Below are 16,757 nucleotides of genomic sequence, written 5' to 3'. Positions count from 1 at the left end.
GAAGGAAGGAAGGAAGGAATTGAAGGAAGGAAGGGAGGGAGAGAGGAAGTAGAGGGAAGGAAGAAAATAAACATTTCTTAAGTTTACCATGGGCCAGATGCTTTGCTATTAAAACAATATGTAGAATGATAGTAATTCATAGATTCTGATAAATTCTAATAATTTAATAAATTTGTATATTTTTGCAAATAATTTTTTGTCAAAATGTAAAGAAATAATGTATTAACTATATGTTCGGGCTTGTCGTCTTACCCTTTTGCTAAACCCATTGGTCTACAATACATTAGTGTTAGAAATTTCAACAATATCCAGTAATATCGAAAGAATTAATTCATAAGATAGATTTAGAGCTGGAAGGGACCTCCGTCAAAGTTCAACTAGTCAAACGCTTTCATTTTCTATAGGAGAAAACTAAGGCCTAGGAAAATTAAATATATTGCCCATGGACAGCCAGATATGAAGGGTCAGAGAGCAGGATTTGAAACCAGGTTTTCCTTCAGAGGCTGTGCTCTTTCATTTTCAATGTTGTGGCAAAACACAAAACAAAACAGTATGGGTCAAAATAAAGCACCAGCACCAAAGTAAAAATCTTCATCACCTCATATTTTCCTTTTGTGGCAGCACTGAAAGATAACCCCCAATTTTTTTTTCCAATTTTCAATATGAATGGGGAAAAGTTAAGCAACCCTATCTTGGCAGCTCCCTAGCCTTATGTGTGAGATGATCTCACCTAGTAAATCCAACCTAGCAGTCAGTTCTGCTTTTGTGACTTTTGTTTTGATGCTAGATTTTGATGACTTTGGAAGAGAGAATGAAGCTGACAACTTTGTGCAACTCTGTCTCACACTATTCAAATCAAATGATATCTTTGGTCCTCTGAGTATAAAGGACAACAACCAATAGCCACTATGTCAGAAATGAGACTTGAACCAATGTCTTCTTAACTCTAAAAATGACTCCCTAGTAGAAGTAACACTAATATTAAAATCTAAATGTTTGTTAAGTTATCCAATTGGCACCTTCCTAGAAAGAGAAAGGTAAATCAATTTTTAAAAAAATGAATCAAAATATGCCAAATTCACTAGAAACTGTCCCTTTAAGAGAAACTCTTTAAAAGTAGATAATCACCCTCTAATTATAATTATATTCATAATCATATGATGCATGCTTATTGTATGATAAATATATGTAATCTACATAATATAAAATGTTTTATACATTTGGATTTTCCCACATCTGGTTTTCTAAAAACAAGGTGTAACTATTGAATATTGCTATTCATTTAAGCTGCTAAAGAATTACTGACACCTTGTGGCAAGAACTTATGAATTCATGCCTCATAACCATTAATTATAATTTGTGGCATTTCTAATGAACATAAAAGCAAGCTGCAGGCAACCTTAGAGAATCACTTAGTGTCTAATCCCTTCATTTTACAGATGAGTAAACAGAGACAGAAAAGTAAAGAAACTAACCAATGATTACACAGGTAATTAAACCAAGATTTCAAAACTGTATTTTGACTTCAAATCCAATGTTGTTCTATTATTTATTAACACATTCAATCAATCCAATACAATCCAAACCAACTCCAAGAAAAACCAGCTAGTATCTGTTATGTACCTACTATATGCAAGGCAGTATTTTAGAATACCATATAGCTTTGGTTCTCACAGTTTTCAAACTTGGAAGGGGAACAATAATGACATAAAATAACTGATCCAAAGGAGACTGAAATAAGAGCAAAGGAAAGCTAAGCAAAATGTTATGACGAGTATGAAGAGAGAAAGATGGTTTTCATTGAAGGAGGTCAGAGAAAGCTGTGGAGAAAAAATGTGTCTGAGAAGGGCCTTTAAAGAGAGAGAATGAACCATAAAGAGGTTATTTTGTTGTGAGGGACAGTGAGTATAAAGGCCCACTAACATGAGAGGGAAGATGAAAAACACGGAACCAAAAGCAGATCACTTTGGCTAGATTATTACATACATTTAGAAGAGCAGCTTGACACTGGAAAGATAGGTTGGAATCTAGTTAAAGAAAGAATCTTCAACTTATACTGTATTTTTAAAGAAAGGAAGGAAACAAGCATTTACGAAGAGCCTACAGGGCAGGTAGGTAGCACAGTGGAAAGGGCACCAGGCCCAGATTTAGGAAGCCCTGGATTCACCAGACTTATGCTAGTTGTGTGAACTTGGGCAAACCACTTAACCCAGTGACCCGGCCATTACCTCTCTTCTCTGCCTTAGAACTGATAAGAGAAAAGGTTAGGGTTTAAAAAAAAAAAAAAAAGAACTTGCCATGTGCCAGGTACTGTACTATTTAAATAATAGGTAGAATGATTATAATTCATAGTGATTTTGATAAATTCTAAGTACATAATTTTTCTATATTCATATTTCTACAAATAATTTCATCAAAATGTAAAGAAATAATGTATTATCTATATCACTAGTCTTGTTTCCTCAGCTTATTGCTAAACCCAGTAGCCAAGAGGACATTACTATCAAAAATTCCATCTATATCCAATAATGTCCAAAAAAATGAACTCATAGGATCATGGAGAGGGCCTTTGATTCAACCAACAATCATTATTCTTCAAAGTTCAAGGTGCCTCTTTCAAGGAGAGTTTAATAAATGTTAGTTAAATTGAAGGCTCTCTCCAAGTTCCTAGAAATTCATTTTCTAATTCAACTATCTATTAAATGTTTTATTTATAATATTTATTAAGTTCCCCTACATATTTATTAAATATCCTAAATATATATTTAATATTTAAATTAAATAAATATTAAATATATATTTAGGATATTTATTAAATATCTTAAATATATTTAGTATTTATTAAATGTTAAATATATATTTAATATTTATTAAATGTTAAATATATATTTAATATTTATTATATTGGACATATGTTTAATATTTATTGAATATTAGATATATATCTAATGTTTATTAAATATTAAATATATATAATATTTATTAAATTTCCCTATGTACCTTGAAAATGGGGGAATTTAAGAAATTTTGGTTGAAATGTAAATTCAAAGAACATGCATGGAAATAAAAAGGTAAAAATGAAAAGGCCCATTCTCAAGAAATTAATCTAGCACTGGGGACTGTGGAGAGTTTGGAGGAAAATGGAGAATTTAAATAGTAGTTGCCCCATGCAGGTTCTTTGAGGGCAGGAGAACCTATAAGTAGACAACACGTTAGGGAAGTAGGCCCACAAGCGCGTGGCCCAGGTAGTATTAGAACGAGGTCTCTGCTTATTCCGCCTGCGCAGGGCTCAAAGGAAGCGCTAGAGTAAAGACAAACAAGATTGGCTAAATAGCCCGGAAGTGACGCGTAAGCCCGCCCCTCTCCCTTGGCTCCCTGGATTGCTTACCTTGGAGACGCTGCCAGGGAAAGCCAGAACTCTCCGTTGCCGAGCAACTATGCAGGTCGCTATGAGCAAGCATTGTGCGGCAAACCCTGGGTCACTGGAGTGGAGTGGAGCCCCGACCACCTTCCCGGTCCGCCTCCCGCACCGCTCAGCCTATTTTTTGTGGCCACTGAGCTTCTGTTCGAGGCACCAGTTGTAACTCGCGGGGCCGCTCAACTTTACAGCCTTCCACTGCTTCCCAGCCTAGCCTGCCGACCGGTCGGTGGTCTACTCCTCCACGATGACCTCCACGGTGGCCGACTCCAGTCCCAGACCCACTGGCACCTACACCTTCTCCAGCCGGCCCCGAGCCCTGAACTGCCAGCGCCGCCGCTACCGGGAGTGCTTCGGGGCGTGAGTAACCTGGCTCCTCGCCTCCCCTCCCAATCCCTAGCACAGGCTCCCCTCCAGCTCCTCTGTCCACTCCCCCTCCACGTGCTTACTCCAGAACCCTTAGGAAGCATCTGGCCCCGGCGGGTCACAGGGAATATAAATCAACAAGAAATTATCATCATCATTATTATTTTAACTCTGTCTTAGACTATTAGCGTCTTAGTACTTAGAAAGTAAGTATTGGTTCTAAGGACTGGGCAATAATGGTGAAGTGACTTGCTCAGGGTGACCCAGCTAGGAAGTATCTGGGTCCAAAATTGAACCGAGGATCCCCTTCCCCCGACATACATCACTGAGCCATCTAGCTACCACTAAACCAGCAATTGTTAAGTGCCTACTGTGTGTGCCCAATACTGGGCTGTCAGGGACTCTGGCAAAATACATCCTTGTCTGACAAAGAGACAACATGCAAACAACTTTGAACAAACTAACTCTCAATGTCTCTCTCTCTCTCTCTCTCTCTCTCTCTCTCTCTCTCTCTCTCTCTCTCTCTCTCTCTCTCTCTCTCACACTCTTCTCCCTCTCTCCCTCCTCCCTCCCGCTCCCCCCCCCCCATATATACAGGAAATCTTTTGCCTTATGTGTGTGTATACACACACACACACACACACACACTTAAGAGAAAAGATATATATGTATACACACAGACTTAAGGCAAAAGATTTCCTGTTCTCAGGGACTTAAAACTTTGATGAGAAATACAGCATGGGGGGCAGCTGGGTAGCTCTGGATTGAGAGTCAGGCCTAGAGACGGGAGGAGGTCCTAGGTTCAAATCTGGCCTCAGACACTTCCCAGCTGTGTGACCCTGGGCAAGTCACTTGACACCCATTGCCCACCCTTACCACTCTTCTACCTATGAGCCAATACACAGAAGTTAAGGGTTTAAAAAATATATATTAACAAAAAAAAAAAAAAGAAAAGAAAAGAAATACAACATGCAAACAACTATGTACAAACAATATGTGTGTGGAATAACCCAGGGATCATTTCAGAGGGAAGGCACTATGATTAAGTAGGATTGGGAAAGGCTTATTTATAGAAAATGAAACTTTACTTGGGACTCAAAGGAAGCCCAGAGGAAGGACAGAATCCAGGCTGGGGAGATAGCTGTTGAAATGCAAAAAGTGAGGGAACTATAAGGAAACTAATGCCACTGAATTGCAGATTAAATTGCCCAGTATTTATTGAAGCATGGCATCTGGTATAAAACCCTGGGTTTGTGACTAAAAAAGAGAACAAACTCCTTTCAAGTCCAGTCTGTCATTTATTAATTGTGTGATCCTGGGCAAGTCATTTAATCTCTTTGTATTCTTTGACAACTCTTAAATCTTAGAGGTTTTTAATGCAAAAGGTAAAAGACAGGATTACCAAAGAAACCAAACATGTTGAAATTTGGTTATCAAAAAAAATTTTAAAAAGAAAGTCACAGACCTCAGATTAAGAACTCTTTCTCAGATTAAGAACTCTTGCTTTAAGACTTTAAATTACAGGAAAAAGTGATGACCTGCAACTGTAAAGTTTCCTATATTTGTGAAATCATAGGTCCATTCCCTGTAAGATATGTTACAGATGTTGCTTGCTTTCAAAAACCTAATGGAGGAGAAACAACATGTATACAAATTTTTATAATACCAAAGAGCATGAGGTGAGGGCACAAATTTGAGGAGATTCATTTTCCCCAGGGTATTATGTAGTAAGCATCTTGAAGGAGGTAGTAGTAACTGAGTTGGACCATGAAAGGACAGAGGAGAATTAGCAGACAAATTGAGGGGATGGTAAGCCTATCCCAGATGTGAAATCTGGTGTGAACCAAAGAGATAGGACAAGGCAGGACAGGAATGAGGAAATTTACAGCATTGTTAAATTTGGCAAAAACTTGGAATATGTAAAGGGCAATCAAAACTAAAGTTAGTTATGCTGCTGAATTAAGAGAGATACTTAATGCCTGGTAGCAATTAAGACCCTTCTAGATGTATGTCAGACTCTGTACTGGAGTCTGGAGATAACAAAGACAAAAATAAAAAACAATCTCTTATCTCAAGGAGTTTACAATCAATAGGGGAAACTTAGTTTATGTATACTCATGTAAGTAGACGTGAATATCAGTCAACTATCATTTATTGAGTGCACTGTGTATACCCCAGCCCCCTTCTACCTTTCCAGTCTTCTTGCATTATACTCCCAATCACATAATTTTCCATCCAGTTACACGGGCCTTCTGGCTGTTCCACACCAAAGACTTGCCATCTCTGGGCACCAGACATTCTCTTTGGTTATTCTCTATGCCTTCCCTACTCCACTACTGACCTTTGTAGTTTCCTTTAAGTTCCAACTAAAATCTTCTATGGGAAGCTACCCCAACCCCTCTTTTCCAGTACCTTCCTTCTTTTATTTATTTCCTACTTCATCCTTTTTATAGCTTGTTTTACATATATTTGCTTATAATTTCCCACCTTAGATAGTAAGCTCTTTGTGGGCAAGGACTGTCATTTGCCTCTTTTAATTTCCTTAACATTTATAACTGTGGCCTGGCAAATAGTATGTGCTTAATTAACAAATGTTGTTGTTTAGTCATTTCATTTGTATCTGATTCTTCCCAATGATACTGAAATGATTTGCCATTTCCCTTTTCCCACACATTTTTACCAATGAGAAACTGAGGGAAAGAATAATTGATTATTCTTAAACAGCTCACTGTCTAACAAGAGAGACTATGCAAACAATTGTATACAAACAAAATATATGGAAATCATCAACAGAGAGAAGGTTCTTGCCATAAGGGGAATGGAAAAAGACTTCTTACAGAAAGTGGGACTTCAGCTGAGACTTTAAGAGACCTGGGAAGCCAAGAAACAATTGAGGAGGGATTTCAAGAAAGAGGGGATAGCCTGTGAATGAAAGTAACAGCCAGTGACAATACCAAGAGTGGAAAGGTGAAGTGTGTTGTTGGAGGAATAGCAAAGGAGATCAGTGTTCTGGTTCAAAAAGTATATGGAGAGGAGTATGGTGTAAGAAGACTGGAAATGAATTGGAGCAGGTTAATTATGAATGACTAAGAGAAGATTTTATGTTCAGTCCTGGAAGTAATAGGGAATTAATTGAATAAGAGGCTTTTATGGTCAGACCTACATTTTAGGAAGATCAGTTTGACAACTGAATGGAGGATGAATTGGAATGGGTGAAACAACGAGGCAAAAGTAGTGAAGTCAGAAAAGAATGTAGGTTTATGGAGAAAAGCTTGGCTTTAGACACAATTGAAGTACTGATCAAAAATCTAAGTATTTAAAAAGCAAATTGGAATTTCTGGAATTAGCTCGTTTCGAGAGTTGTTAATGTTTTAGAAAAACTAAATCTTAAGTAAAAAAAACATTTTGTGACATTAATAGTCACTCTCTAGGTAATCTGTTCTTATAAATATTAAATATATCTAGTTTTTCTTAAAATGGGTGGGGCAGTTTATTTGCCTACTGTTTTTCTACTCTTTGAAATAAACATCAGGAAATCTTTGGAATTTAGATTTTGAACTGAAAAGAACTTTAAAGGTAATCTAAACTAACCTCACTTCACAGCCCATTGATGATACCAAAGCTGCCGAGTACACTAGAATTCAGTATTTTGGCCCTGAAAAAACATTCTTAAGACAAGGGATCTTAAACCTGTGTGTGATCCTTGACTTCTCAATCTCTCTCAGATTCTTTCTTCACCTCCAATATCTAATTCATTGCCAATCCTGTCAATTCCAACTTGGTTACATCTCTCATGTATACTTCTTTCTCCCATCTTATGCTGCCCCAGTGCAGGCTTTCATCCCTCTGTGCCAGGACTGTTGGCAATAGACTGCTGACTCAAGTTTCTCCCCACTCCAACCTCCATTCTTCTGTCAAATTGAACTTATGTTAGATCTTCCAGTGTCACTGGATCAAAATATGTGAAAGGGAGAGGGAGGGAAGGAATAAGAAGCCTGGGAAAGGGGTAGGGTGGGACAGATTGGTTATAAGTGGCAAACCAAAGATTTTACCTTGGATCCTAGAGGTAATAAGGAACCACTAGAAAATTTTAAAAGGTTGACTGAAAAATAAGACATAGGAGAGAAGACAAAGACTAAATATTATTTGTGTCTCTTGCCGAGGTAATGTTTACAGATGAGGAAACTGAGGCAATCAGGGTTATGTGACTTGGGTGATACAGCTAATAAGTGTCTGAGGCCAAATTTGAAACAAGGAAATGAATCTTCCAGCTTCCAGCCCTGGCACTTTGTTAAGGCAGGACAAATACTAATCCTGGGAAGATCAGAGTGAACAAGACAGCTGAACTGAACCCTGAAGGAAGGAAAGGGAGTATATCCCAAGCATAGGCTTATGCTTATGCAAAGATAAAAGATGGTAGCTCATCAGCTTTGGAGAAGGGGACAGGGAACCAGCATTTATTAAGCACTTACTATATGCCAGGCACTGTGCTAAGCTTCTTACAAATACTATTTCATTTGGTCCTCACAATAACCCTGAGAGAAGGTGCTGAGAGATGCTATTATGATCTTCATTTTAAAGTTTGAGGACACTGAGGCAAATAGAGAGGATAAGTGACTTGCCCAAGGTTACACAGTGTCTTAAAGCCATATTTGAACTCAGATCTTCCTGACTGTAGACCCAGTGCTCTATTCAGTTTGGCCAAAATAAAGAGTACATGAAAAGGAAGCAATGTTAAATAAAATTGATAAGGTAAGTTTGAATTAGACTCTGAAGGACCATAATTGCCAGGTTGAAAGATATTCCTATCTTATCCTATTGCCAGTTTGAAATGTCTTTCAACAAGAGAATGATCTGGTCAGATCTATGTGTGTTAGAAAGATTATTTTGGTAGCTATATGAAGGATATGCATTGTAAAGGAATAAAATTCTAAGAACAGGAAGGCCTTTAGGAGTCTATTGCAAGTAAGAGGGAATAATGACTTGACTTGAACCCAGGTATAAGTGATGGCTCTAAGAGTAGAGAGAAAGTGGATAAAGGCAAACAATAGATTTGTGGAGATAGAATGTACCAACCTTGGATTTGAGTAAGCAGGGAGAGAGGGAAAAGTGTCAAGGTAAGAAGACTGTAAAGGTAATTTAACAGTTAAATCAGTGTAGGTAGATAATCTTAAGATTGTGGATCCATAACATTCTGACTCGGCTATTGCCACATCAGAAGCAGAAAGAGTTGTAAAGGACTGATGGATGTCATATTTTTATCTGCTTCAAGAATTGCTGTTACAAAAAAAAAATGATTATTTGGTGGTTAATTGTTTAGTAATGGCCTTTCAGCACTTAGGACTTGTAATCATGTATTTATCTGTGTACATCTTGTGAGTATCCCATTTGTAGACTAAGTGCCATAGAGGCAAGATTTGCTTAAATTATTTTCTTTTTGATTCTGTAGCATCTTGCACAGTGCTTTCTTGTACATATACATAATGAAGATATTTTTAAATGCAAGATAGGCATTATGTCACTGGGCCCATCCTTAAAAGTCTTTTCAACTTATCTAGACCTACTAGATATTTTATTCTGCCTTGAAAAGGCTTAAAGGGTTAACTTCATGTATCAGTGATATCGGAGTAGAACTTTAGTGATTTAACAGATTTTTTAAAAAATTAAATTTTAATCCACAATTAATAGACTGAGTTGATAGTAGATTATCAGATTCATTTTTAAAAACTTAAGACATCCAACTGTAACATTAAGATTACTTGGCTAATTTGTTTACTAAACATAAAAGTGGTTCTTTTATTTTTTCAGATCCTTGAATGAATGAATTTAGCACCACTGTCTAGCAAACTGTAGTTAAATGGGCCAGTTTTCACATGAACCATACAATAAGAAAAGTATTCTTTTAAAATATTCATCCTGAGATAAATGCTATCAACACTTAATTCAGCTGTACAAAAACCAGAGTTAATAATTAGTGACCGTTTTAATTTCTATATTTTCTAGAGATGAAGAACCTATTCACTATGGAAACATTATGTATGACAGAAGGGTTATACGAGGCAACACTTATGCTCTACATTCCTATCCACCGGTAAGTGCAGTTTGCATTTTGAATTATCTAACCTTAATGTAATTTGAAAATAAGTCAATATTTAACAGTATTGATTATTTTATGCCATGACAAATTAAACATTTGCCAACCATTCAAGAAATAGAAGTATATAAATTGACCACTTATGACCATTTTATATTTATAACTGCTAAAAATAAATTTCAAATACTGTGACATCTTCTGAAATAGATATAGTTCCCCTGTCAGACCTTTGCATTGAGGAATTACTTGACATAGGTATCCACCCCCTACCCCAAATGTTAGTGAAAATTTGTCTTTTTATTGCATTTATTTTTTGTTACTAATTTTTTATCATAAACCCTAAGGAAAGTAAGGAACTATATCTGTATATCATGAAACCACAGCATTTCAGAGTTGGAAGGGACTATAGAGAGTATCTAGTCCAATACTTACCTGATCAGTATCCCTTTAACATTATATTCAGCAAGTACTCATTCCTTCTTCCCTTGAGAGACTGAAGGGAGCCAACTACCTTCCAACATAGCCTATTCCACTTTGAACAGCTTTAATTGTTAGGAAGTTTTCACTTACATCAAACCTAAATCTTCCTCTCTAATTTCCCCTATATTATCTTAATTCTATCCTCAATGACCAAACTAAATTCTTCTATGAGATGGCCCTTCACATACTTGAAACCAGCTGTCATGACAGCATGTTAAATAGGGTGCTGGATTTGGAGTCAGGAGAAACCTGGGTTTGAATCTCACCTCAGATATTTATTAGCTATGTGACCCTGAGCAATTTCCTTAATCACACTGGGCCTCAATTTCCTCATCAATAAAATGAGACTGTTGGACTCGACCTATAAGGTCCTTTCCAGCTCTGTGATCATAAATCATCTCTAAGTTAAGCATCTTTCATTTCCTTCAACAGATCTTCCGTTGGCATGGCCCTTCACCTTCCTGGTCACACTTTTCTGAATGTTCCCCAGCTTATCAATCTCCTACATAACATGTGTCACCCAGAACTGAACCCAGTACTCCAAATGTGGTCTGACCAGGGCAAAATACAGTGGAACTGTCAACTCCCAGTCCTAGGTACTATACCTCTCTTAATGCAGTTTAAGATTATATTAGCATTTTTGACTGCCATATGAATATGACACTGTTGACTCATTGATTTTACACTCTACCAAAATCCTCAGATCTTTTTTCCAGTGAACTGCTATCTTATCACACCTCCCCTATACTGTATTTTGTCTCATTGACTTTTTGAAACCTACTATAAAACTACATTTGTCCCTGTTGAATTTCAGAGCAGGATTTTGAATCCTGCTTCCTACATATGTCTTTTTAACCATAGGCATGTTCCTTAAACCCTTACTACTTTAGGAAATTCTCTTAAAGACTATTTATTGCAGAAAAGGGGACCAGTTTCCATTGGTAGAGTGAACTTCCTCAAACAGGAGTTCTCTATATCAATAAAATCACAGATTTTGTCCCTAACCCTATCTTAAATTTCATCTTATTAGATTCAGTTCAGTATTCTAGTTTGTCAAGAACTTTTATCATTCAACATGTTAACCTCTTTTTTTCTACATTTGTATCATCTGTAAAATTTGATAACTATAAGATTTATGCCCTTTTCCACGTCACTGTTAAAAATATAAATGGTACAAGGCCAGATGATCCCTGGTGTTGAGAGCCATTGGATGTAGAGAGCCATTGGAGAAACAGGGTCAAATTTAGGGCCTGTTATCCGTATTCCCTACGTGACCAATCCAGGCTGAGGCAGTCTTTGTGTTTGGTCCTGGTCACCTGAGCCCTGAAAAGCTCTGGTACCAGCAGGTAGGTTAATCCAAAAACAACTTGACCCCTCCAAGAGGCTATTAGGAGTCATTTAGAGAAACAGAGTCTGTAATCGATGTTTTATCTGGATCCCATTACAAAATCATCGGCAAGTAAAACTGTGTGTATGATTTTTCTGCACTGCATGTCAGATGCAGATAGAATGGACCATCTAAGGTAAAAATCTAAGGCTCCTCTTTTGACTCATTTTTAGATCCCCACATTTTCTCAATATTCTTATTGGAAAGCTTTGAGTCCATAACCAGACCAGAAGCTACTGAGTTAACAATTTCTCTCCTTGACAATTTCTCTCCTTGATAATTAAGAAGCCTGAACCCTAAAAAATATATTACTTAGATAAAGACTGGAGCCAGACAATTTAGTCCAGACTATCTGACCAGGGACAGATCTGTAAATCAAGGCAGAACGCAATTGGTAAACATCTCCATGAAATTTATTTCTGCTCCCAGAATTAACCCCTACTAATTGGTGGTTGGAATTTGGCCCTTGTCCTTGCACCCATATCTCTATTTTTTAGACTTTAATGGGTTGTGTATGATTTGTAACCCCTTCACAGCTGTGACTCTCTCTTTGTGTTCTTTGTTTGAAACTAGTATAAAATAAAGTCCAAATCCCATAGCGTTTGGATCAGCATGGGCTAACCACTAGTTCGGCTTTTCTCAGTTTCTTTTTCCTGTCTTAACAATCCGACTCGGTAAAACGCCACTCAGAACCCTTACCATATAGAGCTGGCCCTCTATACCCTGGGGCACAAAATCCTCCATTTCTTCATCCAGGCCTCACATGATACAATTTTGAATTCTTTTTTTAATCATTCTTTTTAAGATCTAACCTGTCATCAAATCATGTTTTTTTGATCACTTTAACTTTTTTAACAGGGGAATGAATTGTTTCATTTCTAATGGTGATAATAAAAATATAATTTACAAAATCCAATGATCATAATAATTACAGATTCTTATAACAATACTAAAAAGCATTGTTCTTTCTAGTACAGAGATTGACCTTAAAGTAAAATCACCCATTTTTTTCTTTTATTACAATTTAGTTTTAAATTCTGTCCGTTATTTCCCACTTTGTCATCTTAAACTAGTTACTATTTGACAAATAGTGAAGCAATCAAGCACAGTGGCCATCAATACACTACCCATATATACTTAATATATACTTGGATCTCTGTTCTCATTAATATTGATATTCCCCCTGGCTTTGCAAATTACAGCCTATCCATACATGCCTAACCTATACAATTCTTGTCAACATATTATCTTAAATCTGACATGGTATCAAATGCCAAGGTATGATGCCAGTGTTTCCAGCCTGGGTGCTTGGGAATCTGGTAGTAGTACCAGCTGCAGTAATAAAAAAAAGTTAGAGGAAGAAGTAAGTTTAAGGGAAAGATACAGTTTTAAACTGCTGAGTTTGAGGTACCTGAAGGACAACCAAATGGAAAAATCAAATAGGTGCAAATAGTTTGCAAAAAAGTCCTAGATCTCCAGGGAAAGATTGAAATTTAAAATACTAAAGTTTTAAGTTATCTTCATATATGTGATAATTGAGGTCATTGGAAGTAATGAAATTTGCAAAAGAGAGAGTAAAGAAAGAAAAAAAGAATCAAGGGCAAAAACTGGTTAGAGGGAAACACCTTTTAAGGAGTGTGAGAAAGAAAAAAACTGAAGAAAACAAAGAAGGTATATGCATAAATGAAGGCAAACTAGGAGATTATCATTTCAGGTAAATTTAAAAAGTTTGCTGACACATTACTATTTAAGTATTAGAGAAAATTCAGAATTTAGATAAGGCTTAGTTTTTGTTCTCAGGGAGCTTACATTCTGCCTTGCAGTAGAATAAAGATACAGACACCTGTAACTATGTTGTAAAATAAATATATATAGCACACAGAGATTTAAAACAAAATAAAATGTTAGGTTTGGAGCAAAATAAAAATAACTCACTTGTATTTATTTTCATTAAGTGTTACAGTGCTTTCCTAACAAAAACTCTAGTAAAATTATTATTCTCCCCATTTTCAGTCAGTCCACAAACATTTATTAAAGTGCTTTACTATGTACTGACCTCTAGGTTGACAAAGAAAGGGAGAAACAGTCCCTGCCTGCAAGAAGCTCATCTTTTTGTTATCCCAAAATCAATAAGTATTTTTCTATATTATTCATTTTTGTAATAGAATAATCTTTTAAAACCAAAGCCTCAAATAATATACCCATATAAACAGGTGGTAAATCATGTTTTCTTCAGGATTTTTAATGTTTTTTCCTCTAAATGTGGATAGCATTCTTTCTCATAAGTCAGAATTGAGGAAGCTCACATTTTAATGGGAGAGTAATTAGGTGCATATTATATATAGGTAAGAAGAGAATAGATGAAAGGTGATTTCAGAGATGAAAATATTAACAGTTGAATAACCAGGGAAAGTCCTTCTGAAGAAGGCAGGACTTGAACTGAGACTAGAAGGAAGCCATGGAAAGTAAGAGATGTAAGTAAGGAGGAAAAACATTCCAGGCATGAGGTACAGAGACAAGAGATGGGGTATCCTGAATAAGGAACAAATAGGTCAGTGTCACTTAATTGTAAAGCATTTGTATGCAAGGGGATGGGAAAAGGTGGCAAAAGTTTAAAGAAACTATGGGGTAGCTCAGTGGATTGAAATCCAGGCCTAGAGATGGGAGGTTCAAATCTGGCCTCAGACACTTCCTAGCTGTGTGACCCTGAGCAAGTCACTTAACCCCCATTGCCTCGCCCTTACCACTCTTCTGCCTTGGAACCAGCACACAGTGTTGATTCTAAGACAAAAGGTAAGGGTTTTGAAAGAAACAAACAAACAAAAACACTAGAAAGATCAGAAAGGGCCAGGATGTAAAGAGTTTTAAAATGCCAAATCTTAGAGCACTGGAGGTGATGCAGTTGAGGGGCAAAGTGGGAAGATGTGTTCAGACCTACACATTAAGACAGTCACATTGGCAGCAGGTATGGCAGGTCATTTGGAGTAGTGAGTGACTTAAGGCAGGAAGCTGAAATAGACTATTGTGTAATTTTTAATGGGATATAGCAGGGGTCGGCAACATATGGCTCTCGAGCCATATCTGGCTCTTTCTGCAGGAGCCATAAAGTCAATTTTTTTTCAGGCGCTGTTAAAAGTTGCGCACACTGAGCACTGTACAGTTCTCACGAAATTACATTTTAAAAAATGTGGTGTTTATGGCTCTCACGGCCAGAAGGGTTGCCAACCCCTGGGATATAGGATTTTAAAGCAATTCTGATGAAAATTCCAGAACTGAGTAGGAACACCTGAAATCAGTCCAAAAAAACCTAGAAAGGTAAATCCATTTGAGCAGCACAAAAGAGCTCGACAATACTATATAGTACTATATAGTTTAATGGGAAGAAGAAGCAACAAGTGTCTCTTTAGAACCTGAATATCTTCAAAAAGGTATTAAGGAAGTTAAATAAGAAAAACAGATGTTCAAGAGGTATATTGTTCTGTGCTTAAGTGTAAAAGGAGAAAGAAAAAGGAGGGGAAAAGAGGTGTGTGCTGCAGTATAGAAAGGAAGACAAAAGGGTTCTCATTCAACAGGAGAACTTCTCATTTTTGAAAGAATATACAAACAGAGAGGAAGAAGGAAAATGGATATCAGGAGAATTGAAAACAAATACACATAAACACAAACAGTTTGGTATAAAAATATATTGAACTCAACAGGAAAACGGGGGGTGTTTATGAGAGAGACTAATATCAGAAAGAGAATTGTTCGATTATTTTTCCAGTCATGTTCGTGTCTTTGGGATCTTTTTGAGACTTTCTTTGGCAAAGATCCTGGAGTAATTTGCCATTTCCTTCTCCAGCTCATGTTAACAGATGAGTAATTGAAATTAATTGGGTTAAGCGATTTGCCCAGGGTCATACAGCTAATAAGTAAGTCTTTTGAGGCCAGTCTTGAACTCAGGAAATTGGGTCTTGACGCCAGCCCTGGCACTCTATCTACTGTACCACCTAGCTGCCTTGAGGAGAGAATAGTCACAAGCAAAGGAAACTTACTTATCCTAAAGGGGAAAAGGAAAAACAAAGAACTAGGATGATCTCTAAAGATTATATTGCAAAGAAAGTGATTTAGAGAAGACAAGATTTGGCAATGGATTGTATATGTGAGATGATAGTTGGGGAGTCAAGTACAATACTGAGGTGAACCTGAGTGACTGGAAGAAGAGTAGTACCCATGACAATGGTACCTTCACAATAACAGGAAGTTGAATAGAGGGAGAGAGTTTGGATGTAGGAAGATATTGAGTTCTGTGTTGGAAATAGTGAGTTTGAAATGTCTTTGGGACATTCAGTGCAAAGTGTCTGGTTTGACAGTTGGTAATTCAAACTTGAAAGAGAGACTAATCCTGATTATATAAATCTGAGAATCACCTATATAGAGGCAATAATTAATCCACTGGAGCTGATAAGATCACCAAATTAGATAATATGAAAAGAAAAGAAAGTGTTGAACAGAAGCTTGAGGAAAGCCCAGATTTAGTGGTTATAACATGAATGAAGATCCAATAAATGATACTGAAGAGCAATTGGACAGATAGAAGAACCAAGAAAGAACAGTCACAAAAATTTATAAAGGAGAGCATATCCTGATAAAAAGCCTCAGAAAATAAGAGTTGAACTAGAATAGTTCTGAGGTTGCTTTTAGCTCTAAATATATGGTCAAATAATTAAAGAAAATAATTTACATTCAACATAAGGAAAGAACTCTCATCATCTCTTAAAAACAAAACAAAATGTATAGGTAAGTGAAGATTCAACTTGTAAACTTAACCAACCAAAAAAGAATATCAGAGCTTTCAAATAACAGACAAAAAATGCAGTTAGACTTTGAGAAGACCATGAATTATAAATTTTTGTTTGATTTTTGTGAAGAAAAAAGTTCACACTTTAAGACACTTTAAGAAAGCAAAAAAAAAAAATATCAAAGGCTAAAGAATCTAAGGAGCAAAAGACATTGAAGTGAATTAATATAGG

At 36.6% G+C, this 16,757-nt stretch overlaps 1 protein-coding gene across 1 annotated transcript in view; it reads left to right on the top strand.

The window, feature by feature from the left end:
• Positions 1-3,533: 3,533 nt before the first annotated feature.
• The window catches only part of RSPH3 (radial spoke head 3), an 85,241-nt gene continuing 72,017 nt past the window's right edge, over positions 3,534-16,757 (top strand). The window contains exons 1-2 of the mRNA XM_044675744.1: positions 3,534-3,778; positions 9,788-9,875. Coding sequence (XP_044531679.1) covers positions 3,666-3,778; positions 9,788-9,875 — 201 coding nt within the window. The 5' untranslated portion in view covers positions 3,534-3,665. The remainder of the gene's footprint in view (positions 3,779-9,787; positions 9,876-16,757) is intronic.

Source organism: Gracilinanus agilis, chromosome 4 (genome assembly GCF_016433145.1).
Source record: "Gracilinanus agilis isolate LMUSP501 chromosome 4, AgileGrace, whole genome shotgun sequence".
Taxonomy (NCBI): Eukaryota; Metazoa; Chordata; class Mammalia; order Didelphimorphia; family Didelphidae; genus Gracilinanus; species Gracilinanus agilis.
The sequence above is the reverse complement of the archived record's forward strand: the minus strand, read 5'-3'. Positions and strand labels throughout refer to the sequence as shown.